Source organism: Pleuronectes platessa, chromosome 14 (assembly GCF_947347685.1).
Source record: "Pleuronectes platessa chromosome 14, fPlePla1.1, whole genome shotgun sequence".
NCBI lineage: Eukaryota > Metazoa > Chordata > Actinopteri > Pleuronectiformes > Pleuronectidae > Pleuronectes > Pleuronectes platessa.
The window spans coordinates 21680188-21705697 of record NC_070639.1 but is presented as its reverse complement, the minus strand read 5'-3'; the positions used below and the strand labels follow the sequence as shown (position 1 = coordinate 21705697).

Sequence of the window (25510 nt, the reverse complement as noted above, 5' to 3'; positions counted from 1 at the left end):
TTTCTATTCTGTTATGAATCCATCATGTCGGGATCTACGTGGTGGAGCTCATCAGCAGGACGGGGTTTAAAACTAGAAAATTCCTCCTATCGAGAAAATTTTGAATGGGTGCCTAGAATTTTTTGCCGGTTCGAAAAGAGACTAGTTTTTTTGGGGGGGGTGGAGAGAGACAGACTGTGTCAATTTGAGAGAGAGAGAGACAGAGAGAGAGACCCAGAGAGAGAGAGAGAGAGACCCAGAGAGAGAGACACATAGAGAGAGAGAGAGAGACAGACCCAGAGAGAGAGAGAGACCGAGAGAGAGACCCTGAGAGAGAGAGAGAGAGCCAGAGAGAGAGAGAGCACCCATAATAACTGCACCACTTCTCCCGATGCACTGTGGGAATCAATGAGTCGACCAGGCTGCATAATATTCACTAAACATAGATATAAAATATATATATGTAAGATGATAGGAGAAGTAACAGCTTATTCCAGAATATGAATTCATCTTAATGTTAATATTCTGCTCCTCCATTCATGAGTTTTGATATTAAACATGTTCCACCACAACATTATGAGATTTAGTGAAATAGTAAAATGGTGGCGTCCTTCCTTCTATAATCATCTTTGTGCATTGCTGCAAACTGGCGGACGGAGATCCATTAAAATTGAATTCATAATTGCAGCATATTGAAGCCTCGCCCGTAATTCAAATTAATACAGTGCTTGCAAATCCATAGTGTTGTTGGAGTCTGATCATTAGATTAATTACCCCAATCACGCTATTGTATTTCAATTAAGCCAAGTGCAGTGTTTATCTTTTCATTAGTCAACACTCAGAAAAGTAAATGTGGAATAAAGAGTGGTGACAGGGGCGTGGCACACGGATATTCAAACACTGATCTGATTCTCTGATCCACCCGCGGACCCCGGGTCTGATCCACAGCGCTGGAACGGCAGGATGGTGATTTTAATATCCTCCATTTTACTGAGGAGCTTGAAAAAGTCTGCGGCTAAACAAAGCGGAGGGAATAATAGGAGCGACGCACAAAAGGGAATCAGGTGGTTGAGAAGACGGAGAGAGAGAGACACTTTGAAGAGTGCCCCATAAATACTGGTAATTAGACTCCAGGCCGTCCCCGTGCTCTCTCTCTCTCTCTCTGTCTGCGGCTAAGGACTCATAATGGACTTGCTTTTTTTTACCATTCACACTGAGAAATGGCTCCGATAAGTTACGGGACACTGGTTTGACCTTGACAGAGCGCTTCATTTAGATAAGAGTTACACTTCAGAGCTGCGGTGAAATTAGGTCACTTTACTGCCGCCGGGCCACCGAGCCCACAGAGCAGGACGTGGGCCTCGAGGCGGGAGAGTCCTAATGGCTCCTGAGCTGCTCTAGCTGGTTCTATACGGGACTAATGAAGACCTGAGGACTTGGTATCTATAAGTGAGAAAATGCCAGAAACAAAGCACAGAGATAAACTACATGTGGGTCTTTCATAAGGTAAACTTAAGGTTACTGGTCAGTAAACTAACATTGCAACAGGCTGAGAAAATAAACCCAAAATAACAGTTTCAAAACGCCCGTTAAGTGAAAAAAGAAAATCCTTGATCCTCACCAAAATTGAATGTGTTCTTTCTTGACCCAAACTTCATCCTCCCACCGAGTTTTGTGGAATTCAGTCCACAGACTTTTGTATAATCCTGTTTTCTAACTGTCTTACTTTGGAGAGGTTCAGTAGAATAACTCAAATTCTACAGTCACCAAATTCTAAATTGCTAAAACTCATTTTGCCTTTAACAACATGCCTGATTTGTTTTAATCAAGACCCAAAAATGATTACCTTCATGGGAAATCAGTGAAAATATTAAAAAATTCGAAGTTGAATGGGTTCCTCTCTGACTCAAACCACATCCCTCCACAAACTTTACTGGTAATCCATCCAGGAGCTTGGCCTATGTGTGATTCTGCTAAATCATCAACAAAATAATCTAATATAACATTTCGCTTATAATATATATATATATATATAAATATGGCTCATATGAAAATGACACCCTTCTATATAATATATAAGGAGTCTTTGTGCTCATCCACCTCGGTGCAGACGTCTCCCTCCAGCTGGAGCTGTCCATGGTCCTGACATGTAGTGAACAAGCAGCTGCTCCAGCATCCAGACGCTTTAATGGCAATAAACCCAAGAGTTACTGGGAAGTCTCAGTCTGAACCACAGCAGTGAGAGAGCAGAGTCACCGCCGTCCATGAGGCAACGCTGCTGGTCCGGCTAAAAATATCTCTGCAGTGATCTCACAGCCACAAATCTCCGATCTCAGTCTTTTATATCTTTTTCTTTTGTTTCAACAAATGAGCTCAACTCTCTGACCGCTCTTTATTTCTGGACAGGAAGTGTTGAAACCCGTACAGATCCCCGGCCTCGCTCGCCCCGGCCTCGCTCGCCCCTTTGTCCTGCCATGTGAGTGCAATTCAATTTCTCCACTGTGCAATTTGATTTGGACAAATGTCTGATTCTGCCCGAAGGAACCACGTGACCGCGCCCGTGTGGTGAGGGCATGTCGCTGTGCAGTTGACTCGTGTTCTCACTTATCAGATAAAGGACGCAAATACGCAAGAGGACTCACAAAGAGCCAGCAGGAAGCCACACTTGATGCATCACGGCTGCTCTACACAAACACACAAATCCCACACACACAATCACACCAGCCAATGAAACTGGCAACTACCCAGCTGACCCACGTTTTATGTGTGTAGATTTATCATTGACCATTAAAATACATTTGATTTTTACCAGGACGGCTCCCCACTGCTGGATTCCTCAATAGGAGTCCAACCCGCCTTTTACAACCACTTTCTTTAACCTTCTCCCCCGCTCATAAAACACCAGCAGCTCTCCTTCCTCCCCCCCCTCCCTCCTTCCCTTCCCTTCCCTCTCTTCTACTGTATCTCTCCATCTATTCTGACCTCTGCAATGATTCTATCTTTCCCGGGTGTGTTTGTGTTACTCTTCCTCTTGCCCTTGCCCTCTCCTCTCCCCACCTTCACTCCCATACCGCACGAATACCCTCTCGGCCCCCGGAGCGATTTTTCTCCTTAATTGTCTCTCGTCCTCTTGAATGATCGATTCCTCATATTTTATCTGACAGCTGGAGACTGAGGAGAGAACTCCGGCTTCTCCTCGGAGCCACCGAGAGGTCTCACGAGGTCGGCGTTCATAATAAGCTTTCACACAAAGGAAAAGCCTCTGTCACTTGGTTTGAGCGGATTGTTTTAAGGTGCATAATGACACTAAACTCTTCACCCCCCACCCCCCCCCCCCCCCCCACCTGATGCTGTCCCTGTGCAATGCTCCTATTCCATCTAGAGCTGTGTGTGTTGGTCGATGATATTATGAACAACATACTGTATAAAAATCTACACGGATCACACACAGAGTTTTATTCTTAGGGACTCAATATACATTTCTGGTATAATTTTGCTTATGAATCCTAAAGATTTCCTAATAAAGACTGAATTTATTGAAATGCAGTATTTTTGGTACTATCCCTGCAAAATCTTAATTCTGTGCTCAAGGATGTTAACTACTTTGTCGTTTTAAAAACTGCTATTTTCATTTTGTACTCTTCACTGCACGCTTTATTTCCCTCATAATTTTTTCCCTAATAAAACGTCCTGTTACTTTAAAAAACTGTAAAGATAATAACACTTTGTGAGTCTGCTTGTTGAATTACACAGGCACACACTCATCTTTGTTTCTTTGCAATAACTGTTCCCACGAAGCCCCATCAAATATTATTGAAAGGATTTTCATGACCAGATTCGCTAGCTACCAATTTAAGCTAATGTTTGCTTCATGTGTTTTCAACCGGTTGTTTGAACTCGTAACAAACATGAGATTGGGCCGTTCCACATGTCAAGAATGAATAAAGATGAGGAGGAAGTAAAGAGGAAGACATGTGTCCTCCTCCTCGAGTTGGGAGTGGCATAAAACCCAGAGTTCCAGGTTTTTGTCCCGCTGCTTCACCAGGATCCTCTTCAGATAATTGAGTTCAATGCAAAGCAGGAAGCAGTAAACATATTAAATCCATAGGACACACATGTTTATTTTGTTCCTCTCTTTCTTTCTCCTGCCTCTTATCACCGTCCGTCCTGTTTCTCTCCCTCCGCCGCCGCCCGACTCTTCTTCTGCTTCCTCAGTTGCCGTTATCTATTTTGCGACTCTCCTCGGGCCATGTCTTTGTCCAGCCTGTCCCCTCCCTCTGTCTGTCTGTCTGTCCCTCGTGTTGACCCAGCACCGGTTTCATTTCCGCTCGTTCATCCAACTGTCTGCCATCTTATTTGGGAGGGGGGGGGGGGGGGATTAAATCTATTTTTTTCCAATCTCTGTCTCATATGTTCTGGTGAAGCTCCATGCTGGAGTGTTAATGAAGGAGCTGCATGGGTAAACACACAGGAGGACCAGTGTAAATACAGTATACGCACGCACACCAGCAACCTGAGGGATAGACTCGATAGCTGAGGCTCGTTAGGAGATTAGATAACGAGTTAGAGTCTCAGTTGAACGACACATTATTCATCTACTGGAGGTTTTTACATGATCAGTTATTCAGAAAAGCTATTCATAAAATGTCAGTCACAGCCCGAAGCTTATTTCCATCTTATTAGAATAAACTCTCAGTGGCTTATCACCACCTCTAAACTCCCATCTTCTCTCGGCTCCAGTGTTCATTAACTGCAACAACAAGAACAAACAACAATAAGAAAACGAACAATCAAATCATCTCTGACCTCCCGGACCATACATCTCCACGATGGTATGAAAAATCAGCTCAGAGAAAATGGGAAAATGGTTCGGAGAGAAAATTCAGCGCACATATTTATTTTATTTATTATAATTATCTGTTGCACAATCATCCACCACAGCCGCGGCTGAGCAGAGCTCTCCTCTATGATGTAATGAACAGCAGCGACTGACAGATACTCTTTCTATTCTGCAGATTCAATGCAAGAGAAGAGCCGGCTCTGAAATGTGTCCTGCAGTGGACGTTACACAGCGAGAGATAACGTGACTAAAAGAGGTTTGGCTGTTTTACATTTGATTTACACGATTGGGGAAATTATCATAATAGGTGTTGCTTATTTTATTATGTGTGGCATGAAGTTAAAGGTGAAAGAGAAATCCTGGAAGCCGTCCGTTCCTTGTGTGCATGTAGATAAAGCTGTGTCGTCCACTAACAAGAAAAGTCGGGGGTTCGATCCCAGTCCACGAGCTGAAGTGTCCTTGGGCAAGACACTGAAGCCCAAAGTGCTCCTGACGGACGTGTGGACATGTGGGTGTGAACATCAAAACAGTGCTGAGTGATTATCAAGACAAGACAGTGTGTGTTGTCACAACTGTCACTCTGTCCAAACAGACACACACCCCTTTGGCAGTTTATTAGGTACAGCAACTACAACCAGCAGAGTCCAACACAAAGTCATCAAGGTCTGAATGATTGAAACAGAATCTGAGGTGTTGATTCACTTCGGATCATATTCGAGGTTACTGATAATTAGCTCCCTACAGGTGCTAGTGTCTTATTTAAACCTTTAATACATTGAGGCTCTATTTGTTTTATTTATTTTAACATTGATCTTATGTATTCGAATATTTGGGATTTATTACTTTATACTTTATAGATGAAAGTACTTTCCCCAAAGTGAATCAAACTTCTCATCAACATGTGTGTGTACCCGTCTGTTCACTGCTACAGCAGGACATACTTTCAGTGAACAAACACAATGAGCAAGAAGCAGCGCACGAGCTACAGCAGAGGAGGAGGAGGAAGAGGAAGAGGAGGAGGAGGAGGAGGAGGAAGAGGAGGAGGAGGAGGAGGAGGAGGAGGGTGAGTAATCTTACCGTCGTCTCCTGATCCTGAGCCGGCATCTGCAGAGGAGAAGAAAAAAATAAACAGTTATTAACCTGAGGCTCACGCGGCAACAGACATTAGCTGAGTAAGCGAGCATCTGCATGAGTGAGTGCGTCTGGGCATATGTGTGTGTCTGTATAAGTGTGTGTGTGTGGGTGGGTGTGTGTGTGTGACTGCTATTCGGGGTTTGTTTGAGCGATAGGAGGTTTCTCTAAAGATGAAGCAGAAAGTCATACTGAGACTCAGAGTTAAAAAAGAAAGAAGTGCATTGAAACCCTGTGAGGAGGCTGAGGAGGAGAGTGGAGGATGAGGAGGAGAAGTGAGGATGAAGAGGAGATTGGAGGATGAAGAGGATATTGGAGGATGAGGAGGAGAGTGGAGGATGAGGAGGATATTGGAGGATGAGGAGGAGAGTGGAGGATGAGGAGGAGAGTGGAGGATGAGGAGGAGAGTGGAGGATGAGGAGGAGAAGTGAGGATGAAGAGGAGAGTGGAGGATGAGGAGGACAGTGGAGGATGAAGAGGAGAGGCAGGATGCCCTGAGGCGTTGAGCATCTTGCCTTCGTCCCCTTCCTGCAGCAGCACAGTGATCATAACACCTCCAGCTGTGAACCCTCCTATCAGGGCTGTGGGAATGTTCTCCATTTCCAGTTTACAGTGTGTTTGTGTTCCCATCGTCTTCTCCGTGGCTTTTCCAGCTGAATCTGTGTAAAGCTCCCTGGAACAGGCCGAGCTTACCTCATTGTATAACAGTACGGCTGTGAAAGGGATACTGATGAGTGCTCTGAAGAACAGCCGCCGTGTAACTTGAGCCGCAGGATAAAGTGATCTGCTAAAACGCACGGGGCCAGAGATCAGGCAGGGTCTCGGAGGACGGGGGGGGGGGGGGGGGGGGGGGGGTATAATAGCTCAGCTCCATGGCAGTGCCCAAGTGAAGAGGGCTTTAGAGGAAGAGGTGCACACACCAGCTGGAGAACTGGGACCATCATTGCTCCAGAACAAATGGAGTCACACCAGCAAACCGTCCCTGATACTGACACTGTTCATAAGCTCTGAATCAATAAAAGACATTTCTACTGGGGCCGAGAGACGTCTGCAGTGGGATGATTCCTCGAGTTCAGTGGAGTCGAGGATTAAAGAGAAAGTCTGAATATCACCAGTCAGGTGAAGCTGACTGCAGAATTAAAGAGGTTTAATTAAATAAATGGCAAATTTAAAATTCTATTTTCTTTTCTTGCTTGACTGAGTAATTCAGTTTCCTTAATCATCAAGTTAAATCACCTGATAAAATCTAGTGTTTTCATATTTCCTGATTATTTAGAAAAACCATGACAACTTTTTCTAAGATCTCAATCTCCACCTGAAATACAAACGTAGCCATCTTACACATTCTGAGGCAGAAGCTCAATCAACCGAAGAATGTTTTCATCACTAGCTTTGTTGAATCATCCGCTTGTGCGACTTATGTTTTCTCCAACTTGTGTAAAAGTTGAAAACATCAATTTCATCTGTATTCAAAGTGCTGCAAATTCCACTGTACTGACTTTTGACTTTTTTTGACTATTCTTTTTTTAATAAATATGTTTTTTTTTACGTTTGATTCTTTAATACTTGTATTGGATTGTGTGGTATATTATTCTTGTATTGAAGATGTAAGGATGCATTTGAACTTCAACAATGTGTTTATATGAAATTTGCAGGCAGAGCACTTGTTGCGATGGTAACAGATCTACCAAAGGAGACCGGAGAAACAACAATGAACCCACTCAGCACCTTGTGTCATTAAAATGATTTGATCATAAGAAAAAAAAGAGGGTCAGCGCCGCACACTGTCAAACTCTCCTCGGGCGAGAGGTCAGGCTCTCCCTCTTCAAGTTTTCTAAACATGTGGGATTTCTCTCGGTGGAGAAGTTCAGGTTCACGCAGATCGAAAACAATGAGTCCAGCTCGTGAGATGAAGCAAATGTTTTTACAGCGAAGTACAGTAGAAGCTATTTTTAGTCCCAACAACAACACAATGAACAAAAGAGTGGGGAGTTAAACTCTCACGGCAGAAAACTATCCTCAAGGTTTCAGGTCAGAATCACTGAAAAGATAAACCCCCTGCAAACGTATACAATGCACTGTGGTAAAGACACATTCGGTTTTCATTGTGATACATTCAACACACAAACACACACACTGAAACACTTTGTTCACATGCAAACTTCAAAGGGTGTCTTTAATGTTAGGAACACACACCCGTGCCGACTGCCCTCTGCTGTCTCTCATTCTCTGAACACCGGCTGAATTCCAGCGACCTTGGAACATGTGGGACCCTTAATGAACCGTGTTTCATGAGAAAGGCTTAACTCCGAGGATCAGAGGGGTTCAATCAAAAAATAAAAACTTTACTATCTGTGCAACTGAGGTTAGTGCAGAAAACGACTGGTGTTAGAAAACACAATAATGACAAGGAAGATGTGCTCCAGCCGCCTTTGACCTGCTCGTCTACCTCACAGTCTGAGGCTACATGGGTACGTGGCAGAGAAGGTCTGAAGAGGACAGATTTTGTATTTTAGTTCTGGAGAAATTGGTTAGAAGAGAAGAAGGAAGAGAAGCAGGTTCACCAGGTTTGTGGGCATTTTCCGGGAGTTTGAATTTCTTCAGTCCGCCGGTTGGTCACAGCTATTTTGCATTCAAATTACACGAATAAGGCCTATAAGTAAAAAAAAATCCATGTTTTAAATGAAATACTTTTTAGACCCAATCCTCTCTAACGGACTCTGGGTATAGGGCAGGTTTTGATTGGTCATTGTGTGACACAGACCTGGCAGCGCTGGAAAAGAGAGGAGCCCTCAAGGAATAATTCCTATTAACCTCAAAGTGCTGCTCACACCAGAGGCTGTACTGTACATACACACACACACACACATAAACACACACATACACACACACAAACACACGTACACACACCACTGCCTGCTTTCACCTAGACATACTTTTCTACCTTCTACTGAAAATAAGCCATTTAAAAGTCAGGTTTAAGCAGAAGAGGCAGTTTTTTGTATAAAAGTATGTGTAGTAAAAATGATTCAAATTCTAAACAGGCTGTTAAACTGTAAAACTTTTTTCTGTGTTTTGTGACACAGACATGTCAGTTCCTCTTATGTTTGCATAAATACACACGTGTAGTATAAATCACATGGTAAAAGGTGATGTGCAATATTTCACACAAGTTCAGTTGTGGTTTGTTCAAGCAGCGTTTCCCACTAATCATCTAAACTGTGGCGGTTTCACCATATTCCAATTTGTCACTTTCATTATGAACCAAAGACGTTTTTTGACACTAACTCAGAATGACACGAGATCTCCAACTTGCTGTTTGGCTCCGCTGCAGCATTTTGTAGCTATTTGCTATTTCCTCACACAATCGTGCTATTGTCCACAAACTTGTTTCTGTCCACACACAGAGTCAGACCCATTAGTGTCAGGCTGCAGTTGTGTGCATAGCCACAAGCGGACCTCAGTGCAGTTCTCTCTTTCACGTGAGTCCTTATCTTTCACTTGTTTTGCACCTTTAAAATGACGTCGCATCTTAAACTCGACAGTAACTTTATCTCAGCTCAGCAGGAAACGGGGGCTTCAAACCCATCGGCCACAGGGGTTGATGAATTCCGGGTTCAGCAGGAGCTTTAACTATCTACCTGACCTTTGTGAGGAGAACAGATGGCCCCTGGGACCTCAGAGGCTTCATCATATACAGTGGTAGTTGGCTATAAATGATGTAGTAAAGTTTCCTTCACGATAGCCATGAGAGGGAAGAGTGTTCAGGCTCAAAGTCTTAACCAGCTCAGTGTCCCTAAAGGTTACACCCGTTTTCTGATGATTCTGCATGACACAGGTCACATCCAGTGTCAGTGGAGGAAACAGGGAGACCTCAGTGTGGCAGGAAGGGAAGTGAGGGAGCAGCATGTAAAGACGTTCATGCAGAAAATGTAACTTAATAAATGGTTCCACAAAATGTACATCATAAAATATAAATCATAGATCTGCTCATTTTTAGACATTTGAATGTGGAAAGGATTTGAAATCTTAGACCTTAACCCAGTAAAGTAGATTTCCAACTTTTTTTTGTAAGATCTCCTCAATAAAAATCTCTGCTAGACGCTATCAGATCTCTCTCTATTAGAAACTTATGACTAATTCATTTTCATGAGGAGTTTCACATCCAAAGACTGAAGCTAATCTTCTCCATGGGGACTGTGGGAATGTGGTTCCGTCATTGTTGATCTACAGTCGCCCCCGCGGAAAACAACACACCACAGAACTGTCATCAGGTTTTTGATTCATCTGTTGCCAGATCCTGATTCGTGAGGCACTGATGTGACTCGTTCTGTTTCCTCGGGCATCGCACGATAACAAGAAACTGATCAAATACCAGAGTTTAACAATCTGAACGTCACAGGGTGCAGGACACTGGGATCATTCTGTCAGCTCTCCTTATAGCAAAATGTACAGTTCTCTTAGCACAGTGCAGACACATGGTGTACTATGTTCTCATGGACAGAATAAAACAGAACAGATCAGCCCTTTGGTCATTGAGGCCCGATCCATCTATTTGACTCAGTGTCTCATATCGGTGCATCTCTAATCTCAAATGATTGGAAACGTGTGACATCTACTTCTTCGAGCCCGAGACGAGCTGGGAGAAAAAACACAAACACACAAACACACACACACACACACACACACACACACACACACACACAGACAGACAGACAGACACACACACACACACACGCCTTTCATGTGGACTGAATAAAGCCATTTTGACTTTGGCACGGACCTGTCTCCCTGAGGAACCCATCACTCAGCTGACTGGAAAAAATATAAAAAGGGAAAAGAGCCGCAGACTGTGGCCACTCGCCAGGCTGAAATAACCACGACAGGTTCGATTGAACCGATTGGCCGGTGCACCTGTCTGTCACTAACCGAACGCTGGAGCAGAGGAGATAGTGAGAAGTTAGTGAGTGAGTCACGGGGAAAAGAAGATGGCTTCTTGCATCTGTCAGTCAGTGCACGTCCGTGTGTTTTGGGGCTGTAGCTTTGATGAGAGGCCCAGTAGGGAGTGGGTGGGGTTGGCTCCTGATAGCTTTTCCAGGATTACCAACCCTAGCTTTAACTAAGATACAGGTGCCACGTGTAGATAAGATAGAAACCAGAACGTTTTATATCGATGACCTTAGCTGATCTTCTCGTGCCACATGTGAAACGTCTTAAACGTTCTTCACACTTCCTGCGTCTGAGTCAGTGGGATGTGTTTCAGCGTGGCGGCGCTCTGCTAATGTCCTGATGTCTCTCTCTCTCCTCAGCTCAGCTCAGCTCCACAGATGAAAACCCTGAGCTGTGATTCTGAACTCGTCAGACGAACATATGGCGCCTGTCGTCTGTCCGTGCTCAGGCGACACGCGCTCCCACACAACAGTGATTAAAACACGTCATCAACATTTCTAACAACGTGTCAATTAAACTCTCTGCCGCTGTCCCGCTTAACGGCTTCCTGAGAATTATGCTGCTCACTTTGTGAACTCAGTTGGAAAATGCTATGTGAGCACTTGCCTAAGCTTAACTCGCTCCTCGGGGGGAAATAGACCACTCGGTTTGGTTTCGCTTTGCTAAGCTGATGCTTAACTGCTGCTCACTGCGCTGGGCGAGCATCTCGATGTGATAGAGAAGTGGAGCCATGTTGTGCTAATCAACTTCCACTGGCCTTGCACCACTGGGAGCTCTTCCCGCTATCGGACGCTCGATCAGAACTTCCTTATCTGTCGGGTGCATGAAGGTAATAAAGACCGGAGTGAACTGGAATGGCAGAAGTGAAAATGTGCTTTGTCGTCTGAAAGATGCAGAGGAGACGTCGACAATGGGCGAAAAGAAGACGCCACTTTGTGTGTCGCCACAAACCTAAACCTGTGCGATGTGATATGTATATGATATGATATGCACACGTCTTTACAAGATGCCTTTCCTCTGGGACAGAAACTCGGAGGCAACGGTATCAAATGATGTTTGTCTCTGCCTCGATGGCGTCACTTAGCACACTGAGATTGTTCTCCCGGCACCAGCAGACGTGGGGCTGCTTGTTTTTTGATTTGTTTTTTTCCGACACTGATCTGCTTACAAGGGGAGTGGAGAGTTAAAGTTACATTATGAACACTACATCGAGATTCTCTTTCACCAAGTTTACCCCCAGAGATTTTATGATATCTCTCATCCCAGCAAGGGAAACAAGTGCGGGCCCTGGCGAGCTGACATATATCCATTACATCGTGTACTGTTGCCGCTAATGGGATTTTGGAAGATGGAAATAGAAAGTAGGATGGAGAGACGGAGAGGGGGAAAAGAGAGAGAGAACAATAAGCGGCGCGAGAAGAGAGGATTGCTTTGTTGCAGTTTGTGCACCGCTTGTGTAAAACAGTTGTGACACGTCCTCCTTACTTTTATTAGTCGCTCCCATCACTGGCATTCGAGCCATTTCAACATGCTCCAGTGCCGCACTCATTTTAAGTTAGCTTAGCCGAGAGTATCAGCTACACGGCTGAGTGGTGTCGAGAGGAGCGAGGAGTCGCCGCCCGCCGTGTACTTCTTCCACATGAAAGTGTTGGATTATATAAGAAAGCTCCCACACAGCAGCCTCACAGGTTTAACCATGCAGACCAACAACAGGCATTTGTTGCACCTCCTTAAAAAGAGCTCTTTGTGAAAGTCACGATTCCATTAATGCATTCTGACAGCATCTAGAATAAATAAATATTTCAATCACCCAAAGTAAAGAGCTATTTCACTAAAAGTAGATGAGAAATATATTTTCGTAATAGAGGGTTTTTAATTTAAAAACACAAATAGGTTATCTAATATCAATCTGTTACATAAAGTCGGATATGTATCATCATATGTACAATAGAGCAACATGTGTCAGAACATGTTAGATCTTTTTATTACCAGATAACAAGGGGGCTATGTTCGTTCGTTTATCCCTGGATCAGGTTTATGCAAAAACTATAAAACCAGGATTATGGTATGGACCAACTCATTAATTCTCATTAACTAATCCATTTTGCGTTTAAGGGAGAAACCATCACCACTATGGGTAAGTCTACAAGAACATCTGGAAGTGCACACAGCTCAGGGAACTTCAACGTCTTTTTGAGGGCTACCTGAAGTTGACCAGTTTGGTAAACACCTATTCGCATCTCTTCATAGTCTGTGCATGGAATCTCTAATCTCCATAGACTATTGCTCCTGAGTGCCAATGTGTTTTTATTGATTGTTTTCCTTGTTTTTAATGAGGTGACATTAAATTCCCTCCATTTCAAAATTCAGAAAATTAATTTGGACCAGATCAACTCGAATGGAGGAGGCTTATACCTGCTTTGGTCTTAAAAGGCCTCGTATACCCAGGGTTTTACAGGTGTCCCTTGTGTGTTGGCCGTAAGTGACACCGCTTGTTTCTGATCTAATTCATTTTATTTATCTTAAATTATCGTTCTCGTCCCTGGATCGCTGGTTCATAAATAAAATCTTTAGAAATAATCGTTTTCAAAGAGCATTCCTTCACGGTTCAATAGGCGTATACATGAAGGCATGAAGTGGAGATCTGTGTGCAACACGAGACACAGAGCCGAGCACATAGAACCACTCTCATGGTCTGCTTGTCAGAGGACAGCACCACACTGACATCCTTGTCTGAATCCGGAGTTCTCTAAAGCATACTGCTTGTTATAAGGAAAGAAAAGGCTCTTTATCTCTCCCGCATTCAAAAAAGATACACAAAGATACACAAATCCATATCACACACACGCTGGCTCGGACTGTCACATGCCTGGTGTGCAGGGCCTCACACACAGACCCACAAGCGAGCGATTCAGAGGCGAGGACGGAAATTTCATGTGACTCTGCGCGGCCCCCCCGACTGGCACACAGACACCACCACTGTTACTGCGCTAACGTTTCCACCTCAGTCTCCACATGGTCCCTCTGCTCAGCTGGGCCCATTCAAGGGTCTTTTAATGGACCTCTGCTGGCTGCCTGTCAGCCGCGCTAACTGAGTCAGCGAGTCCGTCTTGGCTTTTGCAGCGACTCGCGTGGGCCTTCAAAAAAACAAACACACAACGCAGCCTGTGGATTCACACGTTGTTCACAGCATCACGCACTAATTGGCCGATTCCTTTGTGGGCGTAAAAAGCTTTTTATAAAGTCTGTGCTCCTTCAACTTGGATTCGTTATCAGAGGATTCAACATTTAACACGGGCCAAACTAAATTACACGTTCTGATGAAGTGCAAGAAGTTACATAATTATGAAAATGTAAAACTGTTAAAGCTACATTTTGTCGTGTTTGAGCTAAAATAACAGCTTCAACATAATTTTTAATGGTACACAAACTTATAATAGGGGAGAACGGTCTGTTATTGCCACAGCGTCCCCCGGTACATTACAATCACAGCGGCTACAACTTGTATTTACGACAGCTAATCCCACTTCCCGCCTGTAGGGGGAGCCTTAGTTTAGCGTCCTTCTAGGGTGTAACAAGTGAAGCTGGGGGGGGGGGGGGGGGGACAACACGTTTTCTGGTCTCAATCAAAGCAGTCACAGATTCTGCTCAGTCAATGAGATGGAAGCGTTAATGGCGTGAGGATCCTATTTCCTTTAGCCCCTATAGAACCGTTCCCGAAGCTTTACGCCCAGGAACCTTTGCTAGCGCTAGCTGCAGATATAGAACCACTGGTCTCCACCACAACACTAATGAAGTGCTTGACCTTTGTCGACTGAAGACGCCCACTCAGCAGCTTAGACACCGAACTATATCAGCAAACAGTAATCACAATTATGGGAGATAATTACGCATAGTGCCTCCTCTCTGCAGCCGGCGGTGGGGCGAAAAACAATAGTGGATGTCAACAAGGGAAAGGGTGAGGAACAAAGGGAGCAAGGTGTTTGTTAAATAAAAGAAAAGGGCATTTCCTACATTTTCAGGATAATCTACAACGAGCTGAGGCACTGTTGGAAATATTACAAGATAAAACGAGTGTGAAACTAATCACTGCTTCACATGGAGACGAGGGGCTTTGCCTCTGTTGAGCTTTTTATTTCTTATTACCGCAAAGTCATTATCCTGCATGTGCCACGGCCACTTGCCGATGATTTAGAAAAGACAGAGTTTATTCTCATTTTTAAGAGATGAAGACAGTCGGTGGCCATTTGTACCAGGACCGCACCACAGCTGGATTTATGCATCACAGTCACCGGAACCCGGCAGAACCTGTTGTTCGGTTCACTTTGACACTTCACCTGTTGATTGTTGCTGTGTGTTACATTCATTACACAGACACGCAGCCACTGTTACACCACTAAGATAATTGTGTTTACATTCTGTCATTCACTCGGTAATATGCAGCGGCAAATGGGAAAGATTCCTCTGGATATGATGAGACAAAACACAAATTTGTGTGTTGACTCAAATAACACACTATTGAGTCGAAAGACAATGCAATCATCGTATAGACGAAGTAATTATGTTGACGGCTTTTCTTTTCTTCTCTCACCGGAATGGAAAGCGACAATTGTGGCGAGATGAATGTTCGGAAACGGCTCCGCGATGAAACAATAAATGAAAACTGCACCATTCTTCATTGATGCTTAACGGCGTCTATCAGCATCAAGAGGAGGAAATACAAGCAATCTTTTTATACTGTAAATTCTGCTATTATACTAAATCTGCTAGTATTAAGTATCGCCCCCACACCTCAAGGATGTGTTAAATTAACACATTATATTATATTATATTATACTGCAATACATTGCACATTGCAATCTGACTGTTCACTGTTTTGCATTTTGCATTTCAGTTTTTACTTCCCTTTTTATATCTTTTATCTTTTATATATTTTTATTTAGATATGTTTATGTCTAAATAAATGTTACTTTGTATAAATATTAGAAAAAGTGAGTAAATAAGAAGTAAATAATGAGCAAATATATATATGTATTTATTGTGTTTTTATGTTTCTATGTTCATTGTATGCACCAACAACCAGAGCAAATTCCTGCTAGGTGTAAACCTACTTGGCAATAAATACTTTCTGATTCTGATTTCTACAGCTATTCTACATCCTATCTACCCCGTGCCCTTTTGACTGCACACTATGTTGTGTACTTATGTCACTTGAGTACTTTACATGTCATGTACTTATATGCTTTGTCTACTAGTATGTTTACGCCAGGGATTAGAGAGAAACTAGAGATAGTCCCATCTATGTACATATGACAATAAAGTTGAATTTGACCTTGAAATTTGGATAATTATGGATGTTGTTTCATGGCCAAGATCTATATGTATGTGCCTGTATGGTTAACATTTATAAGTGATAATACAGTGAGAGGAATTCAATCGAGAACTGGATTGAGTGACCAATCAACATTGACATCCCATAAAGAACCTGCTGCTAGCATGGCTACATGTGTCTTGCAGCTGCTGATTTACTTTGTATTTTTGATTTATTTGATTATAACAAACTAGTCAGTTAAACAGTTTTTTGTGAATACAAGCGATGCAGTGACTAATTAAACCTCCTCTGTTGTTTTTGAATCTAAAGTTGTCAGCACGGAATTTCTAAATGTATTCTCTGAATGTATAAAATGACTCGTGAAGCACTTGATCAAAATGGCGTGTCGGTTCACTGGACCGCTTTAATTCAGGTTCTCTTACAAAAGCTCTTTTACGGAAGATAAGAGGAAAACATTATCTAAATGTACCAGAAAAAAAAATAATGATAAAGAAACGGCCGTCGAGACGATGTGTGACTCAAGCTTTTGATTGTTCTGCTTTGCTGAACATGCCTCGTGGCCACAGCGTTACAGTAACTACCTATGACAGTGTGGCACAAGCAGGATTATGAAGGTTTTATGCCTCCTGACAATATTTAAGCGTTACATAATGAAAGGTCACAGCTGTCGCACCTTCCCTTTTACCTTCTGTTCAGCACACTGGTTTTTAAATAAGTGTAATTAACTCGTTTAGCGCTGGTCGCTGCCGTGCTCTCTGTTTTGTGAGGAGCTTGTGCAGATATGATGAAATCTTTATGTATTCGGTGAAAAGACGTGTCACTGTAATGTAGTGCTGCTTGTTACAGTAAACTTTGGGAAGTTACATCAGTCTGTCACCTCCAGAGGTTTTTCCATCAAACCTTTTCTGTAATTCCTTTGAAATAATGCATCAGTTAGTAATTACTGAATCTCCCCTACTGGAGGAATTTGCATAAACTGAACTGTGCCCAGTGTGTATGAAGGGAACAGTCAAATCACAAATCAGATCTTGATGGACGAATGATCCATCTTTCCAAAATCTTCCCTGATGTTCATCGTATTAATTTGTGGGGAACAAAATGATGTAACTTACGTCATCAGACCATTGAGGGCTGAATTCAAAACCACAGCAACCAGTAAAAGTAAAAGAAGGAACCCAGGACCGTTGGCTATGACATGGAGGTCTATGCCACCCCACAAGGACATGCCTCCCCAGACCACCACTGACCCAGCACCCAACTGGTCATGCTGGTTGATGTTACAGCAGCATAACATTCACCACAGCTTCTCCAGACTCTTTCACGCCTGTCACATGTGCTCATGACAGCTTGGTCAGAAACAAGCACACCAGTCGCCTGCTGGAGGTCATCCAGTCGGGCTCTGGCTGGTGCTCCTTCTGTTCCTCCTCCCACCAAGGAGCAGAAACCAGTCCTGCTGCTGGGTTGATGCTCTTCTACGCTCCTGTCCAGCTCTCCTCATGTCACAGCTTGTCTCCTGGTGTCTCCTCTGTGTGTTCTTGAGACTGAATCTTCTTGGGACCGCACGTATGGATGTGCCTGGAGGAGCTGGACTACCTGTGCAACCCGACACCAGCTCGTGCTACCAGTAGTGACGAGGACACCAGCAGAACACTGAACTAGAGAAGAATCAGTCACTTCTCCCAAACGGAGAGATTGAAATCCCTGAAGTTTAACTGACCTGGTGACAATTCAGTGTAAATCAGCCTTCAGCTCCACATATTCCTCATATCCAGAAAAAGGTTCATGTTTTGCCTCAACTGTTGGTAAATCTAGTTTAAGTGTCTCATATTTACTGAGGTCTGTGTAATGTGCCGAGCTGCAGAGGTGTGTCACCATCTTGTGTGTCTGTGTGTGTGTGTGTGTGTGTGTGTGTGTGTGTGGATATATATATCAATGTACCCACCAGCAGGACAGGCTCCCTCTGACATGATGAGCACTTCAGACTGTTGCTTGCAGGCGTCTCTGCGCAGGAAACACTCGTTCTGGTAGTTCTGATTGTTGGAGCCACACACCGGGGCATAGTCGTTGTTGCACTGCAGAGAGAGGGGGGGGGGGGGAGAGGGGAGGAGACAAACACAGAAGCAGGTGAGAACAAACCCACGGGATGTCATTCACTTGGTAGGTTAAGTACTGAGTACACAAGTCGTAAATCATGTGCTGCATATGAAGAGTCTTCTCCATTTCATTGATGCTTTTTTGGCAAAGAAATGTGAAGGACTGGATTTTTTCATGGTAGTATTTTTTCTCCACTCAGTCTTTTCCACTGGTTTTGACATTGAAGTGGAAACTCCAGATGAAAACCAAGAAAATAGATGATATGACAAAACCTATTTATAAAGCATCCAATTGTTTTTTTCTCAGATTTGGAGATGATATGAATGATATAAAAAAATTGGACCTTTAGAATCCACACAAGGTGCAGATTTGTGAATATAATATCTAACGTCGCACAATGTGATAAAGAAAATCTCAGTTAATAAAACAGCGGTGGAGAAATGATTACTGTTCACAACATAAGCTGCTTAACGTCGTTTCTGACTGTGAGAAATAAGTTTCATTATTCTGAGCAGAACTTTGTTGATGCAGTTAAGAGGAAAGAAAAAAGTTCTGGGCTGTAACTTACTTATTAAAACGTATTAAAGATTAAAGGTAAGATATTAATATGTGTGGGGAAACAAAATAAGAAAGGAATCTCCCAAAGAGTCAGACGAGTACAAACACACTGAATTAAATCTTTGTGGAAATTCTACAGACAGGATATTAAACTTTACTAAAACAGACTGAACATTTGGCATTTTAACATGTTTATAAAATAGTTTGGAGATGTTCACGTACAACTTGTAACATGTCTCACTCGGCTTCACGCTCCAAGTGAGGAGATCACTCATGTGAACATCACTTCTGACAGAGCTGGAGCTGTTTGGGTTATTTCACATGATTTTTCTTTCTCACTGGTTTAAAGTGGGAAGAGCTCGACTGGAAGTGGTTCGTGTCATATTCTCCAGTGATGTATTTGAATCAGAAGCTGGTCAGAAATACGATGGAGTGATACGCAGACAGCTGTGATGACGCACACGCTCTCTGATTCCTGAACCCTTGATAGAAAGTGCCCACAGGGTGTTTTTCAGCTTTGCTCTGCTTCTACAGAAGATGAATGACATTTAAAAGAATTTGCCAAAAAAGCTTTGCAACAACACAGTCTCTCAAAAAAATGAGTCATATTCCAACTACATATATCTTCTGCAAAAGAAAAAAAAAACGAGTCCAGCATCTGCTGCTGCTCACCTCCGTCGTTGCTCCACTGGAGCAGTGCGAGGTTAAGTGACTTGCTCAAGGGCACCGAGCAAAATAGCTGCGGAGGTGCGGGAGAACATTACTCATTCATTTCCCCACATGGTTTGTTGGCTACCAAGCAACCCCAGACTTTTCAGATGACTGATGACACTTCAGTGCCGAGTCTCAGTTTTCTCTCCTTTCGGGGGGTGAGGGCAGCGGTGGATAGATATTCATTTGATTTCATATTGATTTGCCTGCCGACACTGCGGGAATAACAAATGTAATTATTCAATTGAGTAAAAAATCGTCCCTCTATTCCCTGGAAAGGAGGGACGGCGTTCAAAGGTTCCACAAAAAAAGTTGTTGCCGCAGACCGAAACCTGATTAAATTTAAAAAGAGCTGAAAACTGGGGGATGTGTGAAAATGTGTTTTTTGCTGGGTGGGACATCACAAGGACGAGGGGCTGTCTCCAGTGTCCCCACAGGACCGAGGACTGGGAGCTCGCTGGCTCTTTGTCTCCACCTCTCTTATGCTTTACGTCTCTAATGGACTGAACTGGAATCTGTTCTCTCCATGCTGTGTCCTCACTGGTCCTCACACAACTCTACGTGGCTCTCACTAATGGACGTGTACGTAGACAAGCATTAACACGTGTGTGTGTGTGTGTTTATGGAGACGACACTCAATCTATTACAGCATTTTTAACTTGTGAGACATTTACACAATTATTACATATAAACTTATAATAAAATGAACCATAGACCATTAAAGGCTGCTTTGTCCTCTCTTGTACTCTGTGTTGTCTCAGCCATTCAACACACACTGATCCCGTCTAATGCACTAAATGTGTTGTACATATGAAACAGTGGGGTCGGGCTCGCTGCCAATCAAACGCACATGTTGTCACTGTTTTCATTCATCAATAACTGGAGCTGGCTGCTGGAGAACTGAAGAACTGGAGCTGCTGGATTCCAACTTCCTAACCAGTAACATGTGGTGTACTACGTGTACTCACTACTTTCAGCTGCAGTTTTACCTAATGTCTTCCTCTTCATATATAACTGTGACTTGGAAAGGATTATTGATTAGTGCAAAATGAGCCATGTCCAGATCCAGTAAATTGTGATGAAGAAGAAAGGTGGTAGCATGGGAAAGATGACTAACCATGACTAACTATTGATTCCAATAGAATGTAAGTATTTCCCAAATCACAGCCTCTAAGGGCTCAAAACTGTTTTCACATTGTAAAGGCTCCACATCTTTACAAGTAAGATAACTTAATATCACGTTGGGCCTACGATAATCATAAATTAAATAAATTAAATCAATTTTTTCAAAGCCAAAGGGAGACATTGGAGACCCCACGGATAAGATGAAAAGAAAATTTGTTGACGAGCCTCCACTTCATGTTAGTGCTTCAATGCAAGTTCGGTTTCTTTTACAGACCAAGGCCAAAGCCTCACGTACACCTGCTTGGCACCTGAGTGGCTTTGTTAAAGAACTGTGCAGGTGATCACAGGCGGCTGCAGGGAACTAAAGAACCAACCAGACTCTGTTCATCGCCGGTTCTGGACCAGATGTTGGCTCAGAGTGTTATTGTTTGGCAACGTCGAGGAGGACAAAGAAGAAGAGATTCAGAGAAACAGTCCTGTCGCCCACATGTTGAGAGTGTGGACCGGAGAGAGTGTTAAGAATAGGACCTGACTACCAACAACAACAACCCGCTCATACACACAATTGAGTTCTCAAATGAAGCTGGCGATGTGTGATACGCACACACTGGTCCGAGAAGTGCAAAAAAAGTAACAACGCCATCTATTCATGGGCCCGGGAGCGTCACAACAATGGAGTGTGAACGTTGTTTATAAAGTAGCTGAGGGGGGGGGGGGACGTCAGAATACACACAAAAAGAGTAGGAGGAGGAGAAGAGGAGGGAAAGAGAAACTGTGCACTGGCTCCTGATCAAAGCGCCTGAGATGCAGGAAGGAGGGAGGCTGCGGCGAAGACGAGAGGCGAAAACCACGAGTGAAACTGGGCTAAGGGAGAGAAGTCAGTGGGAATAGATGAGAGTGAGACAGCAGGAGACTGACGGGCAATGAAAGTAAAGGAAAACACAGAAGTGAGATGCAGACGGCCGGAGAGAGAGAGAGAGAGAGAGAGAGAGAGAGAGAGAGAGAGAGAGAGAGAGAGAGAGAGAGAGAGAGAGAAGGGGGAGAAAGAGAGGAAGAGAGAGACGAAACCCTGGCTCAACAAACTTGGCACGATAAAAAAGCGCCTGAAGAAAACCGAGGCACACAGGGGGAAGAAAAGAACATCATAAAATAAAAAATAAAGAAAGAAAGAAAGAGAGAGAGGAAGAAATGGGGACACAGAAAGAGAGCGGGAGAGGGTATAGAAAATCCCCTCAAAGGAGAGTGGTGGTGGTGGTGGTGGTGGTGGGGGGGGGGGGGTAGAATCGAAAAAATGGCAACTCCACAAAGGCGCTTGGAATAGCTGACTGCAGGGCCTGTGCTTTCTTGCCGTTCTCTACATCCCTCCCCTCTGTCTCCCGTCTTCACTCTCTCTCTCCCCCATCTGGCTCAGGCTCCTTCTTAACCTGGGGACTCTCCCTTTATGAAACTGAGGAGGAGAAAGCTACCCGGCGCACAGCAGCCCTGGGGGGGGGGGAGATCTTTTAAGAGCGCCCTTATTTTTTCCCTGCAAAAAAAAAAAATAACTCCTCCCTGGTCGCATCTCATGATCTCCCACCACTGTTTGACTCTCACCCCTGCAGACAGGAGAAGGTGGAGGAGATTTTAAAAACTTGCATCTTCCAAAGAGGAGGTGCAGAACAGAAAATAAGGCCGCAGCTGTTTTGAGACAAGTTCTCGTCTCACCCCCGAACCCCCGGTGTCTTGAGGGCCCTGTTACAGCACGCTGGGTGCAGCTCTTTTATGTTTGAGGCGAGGAGGTGTAGGCGAGCCTCAGACAGGCCCGGGACGGAAATAGACTGCAGATCATAAAGTGAAGAGAGTCAGGAAGACATGAAACACCGCACGTCTTTATCCTGACTGAATCTCTCCACTGATCTTGTTGAAAAATAAAGCAGAAAAAAAACAAAACACTGACATTTACCTGCCAACTTTCTTATTCATGCTTCTGGGATCTCTCTTGACGTGAGAGCGAGGAGGAGAGTGAGCCGAGGTTTACGGAATCTTTCAAACTGACTTTCTTCACAGAGCACAGGGAGGATGGAGAAGACAAAGGTGTTTCCTGTTACAGCCTCTGTCAGGCCGCGGCAGCTTTCACCCCCTCGAGTTCCTTGATAACTAAGATGTGTGTGATGTAGGCAGCTCTACACATATAGGCTCTCGTCAGCTGTTGAACCTTTGTGGTGAACGAGACGACCGTCGGCTAAAATGCAAATGAAAGAAGACGAGAAGGAGCCAAAGAACAAATCTCAGGACGATTTCGGGAGGAGATTTAAGAGGAGAGTGAGATGATGGGGGGGGGGGGGGGGGGGGGGGGGGGGGGAGTGAGACAGAAGGTGAGAACATTTGATCCTCCACACTTCTCTGCAGACGGGGAAGACGGTGGCTATCGGCTCGTGCCATATGGCCCCGGCCTTATGTGCCCGCTGGCTCAGGATTAACAGAAGACGCTGCCCTGCACCTCTGCTGTGACCAGACCTGCACCGTCACGTGGCGTCTCACCCAGGAACACAACATCAGAGGAGGTGTTGACGCTCCTGTGCACGTACGTGATTGTGTTCTCATGTGTGACCAAAGTGGGAAAGTGGCAGGAGATGCCAAAGAGGATGCATGCAGTTCAACCTAAGTGCACTTGATTGCACACTGCTGCATTGAAGACAGTTTCTTTTCTTCTTCCGTGAAATTTCCCTGCCCACTCATTCTGTGGTTTTTGTCACTGGGAAGTGGAGCTTCCACAAACCTCCTGTAGGGGCTGCTGTGGGTCTGCCTACCCTCATCCCTCTTCAGGAGATATGAGAGCTCAGAGTCGGGACTGCAGCCAGGACCTGTTGTCACCCTACCTGCCTGGGATGACTGCATCACACACACACACACACACACACACACACACATACGTACACACAAACATGCAAAGCAATCCACTGATGCACCGTGAGAGCACTTTGTACGGAAAAAAAAAGGCATTCGCGCCTTACCAGGTCACATCACACAACAACCCAACAAAACAAGCACAACCATCATCATTCATTTTGTGCATCTATAGCAGAATCCAACGCTGAGCGTCCGGCATAAGTGCTGGCAGACAGGGGTGGAACAAAGACAGGTGGTGGGAGGAGGAGGGGAGCAGACGAGAAGAGGGAATGTAGACTGCTAGAGGGAGGTGGTGTGAGGTAAAGAGAAGAAGAGAGGAGGTATGGAATAGAGAGGGAGAGAGATGCAGGGAGGCTGGCAGCATGAAACGGTCGAGGTGAGAAGAAGGATGAGATTGAAAGGTTAAAAGGTGGAAGTGATGGGGAAGGAAGGATGATAGCACGACGGCAGCATTTACAGAAAGAGGTATCACACTGTGGGGGGGCGGCGCTGGATATGCACAACATAAACCAGAACGAGAGGAGACTATGTGTGTGTGGGAGGCGGAGGAGAGAAGAGATGCAAACTTAAAGTGGTTACGTGCATGGATGCGTGACTATGTGGGGGGGAGTGTGGCAATTTCAGGGGTGGAGCTCTGCGAGATGTAGCGAGAGGAGCAAACACGAAGAGATGTGAGCATCAATAACTGAGGAAAACAAATAACTCCTCCATCTGTCCAGTGGCGCTCCCGTCCTCCCAGAACCAGGAAATCTCAAAATATGCCAACAAATAATTAGTCAAATTTTTCAAATGCTTCCCACAGAGCTCAGACTGAGGCTGGTGTGGACTGCAGCCCGGCAAAGTGAGATACACACTGTACAAAATAAGATGCATACTTGAGATCAACTTCAGTTTGTGCTCTATTCATTGCCACTAGATGGCGCACTATAGCGAAACATCTTAGACACAACCAAGTGCTTCAACTTCCTCCCTTTGTGTTGTCAATGAGGTGTTGCCTGTACAAAGTGTTGGCCAATGAAAACTTCTGCTTCTCCACTTATCCTGTGCACAGCCTGGTTAAACGGAGCCATCCACCGGTTGGTGCTCCTGAAGACCTGCACATTGGCTAGCATCCAGTATCAGGGCTACTACTGTTAGCATGGCCATGCTGTGCAATTTGTAAATAAGCTGTGGTGTTTTCGAGGTCTTGTCTACACTACTGCAGGTTTTTTGTGTGAACAGATATTTTCCCCCCGTCGTTTTAATAAAAAATATCTATGTCCACATCTACAAAAATAACTACAAATGGTCAAACAACCTTCCCGAACAGTAGGTGGTGACAAAGTCTACATAAAAAAACTAATCAAATCTCAGAGAAGAAGGCTGTGGTCCAAAAAGTTAACTGTGACGCCATTGTGTCCCAAAAGCTCAGTTTTACATGTACACACAGATACATAAAAACTTGTACTTGAAATGCTGAGGAAAATATCAGCATTACTGCATTTTATACTTCCATAGACGGTAGGTGTTGGCTACTACATAAATGTACACAACCTTTAAATATTTAAATAAGGTCTATGTGAGCGTGTGGTTGCATCAGTGATGACAGCAGCTTTTCCATCTGATGCAGTTTGATAACCGAGTGGAACTTTACTAACTGTGTCGGTCCTGAACTGTCGTATGCTTTACTGCCTCGGCTTCATTCTGACAACAGCATGGCTTACACTCAAATCTCAATGCAATATAGTAGTATTGATAAACAGTAAAACATGTAGTGTGTGGAGCCATTACTTTCAGAGAACAGCATTTCCTCCCTCTGATGACAGCTAAAAACACAGTGATCTGAAATATAACCTAAATATAAGAGTGGTGGTGGAGAGCTGAGTCACTTCCAGACATTTAAGCCGCTTAATTTCATCAGT

At 44.1% G+C, this 25510-nt stretch overlaps 1 protein-coding gene across 1 annotated transcript in view; it reads right to left on the bottom strand.

Moving 5' to 3' along the window:
- tmeff2a (transmembrane protein with EGF-like and two follistatin-like domains 2a) overlaps window positions 1–25510 on the bottom strand; it is a 96165-nt gene that overhangs the window by 41884 nt on the left and 28771 nt on the right. Inside the window, exons 3-4 of the mRNA XM_053439196.1 lie at window positions 18175–18304; window positions 5897–5923 (exon numbers count right to left, since the gene is read on the bottom strand). Of these exons, the coding sequence (XP_053295171.1) occupies window positions 5897–5923; window positions 18175–18304 (157 nt within the window). The remainder of the gene's footprint in view (window positions 1–5896; window positions 5924–18174; window positions 18305–25510) is intronic.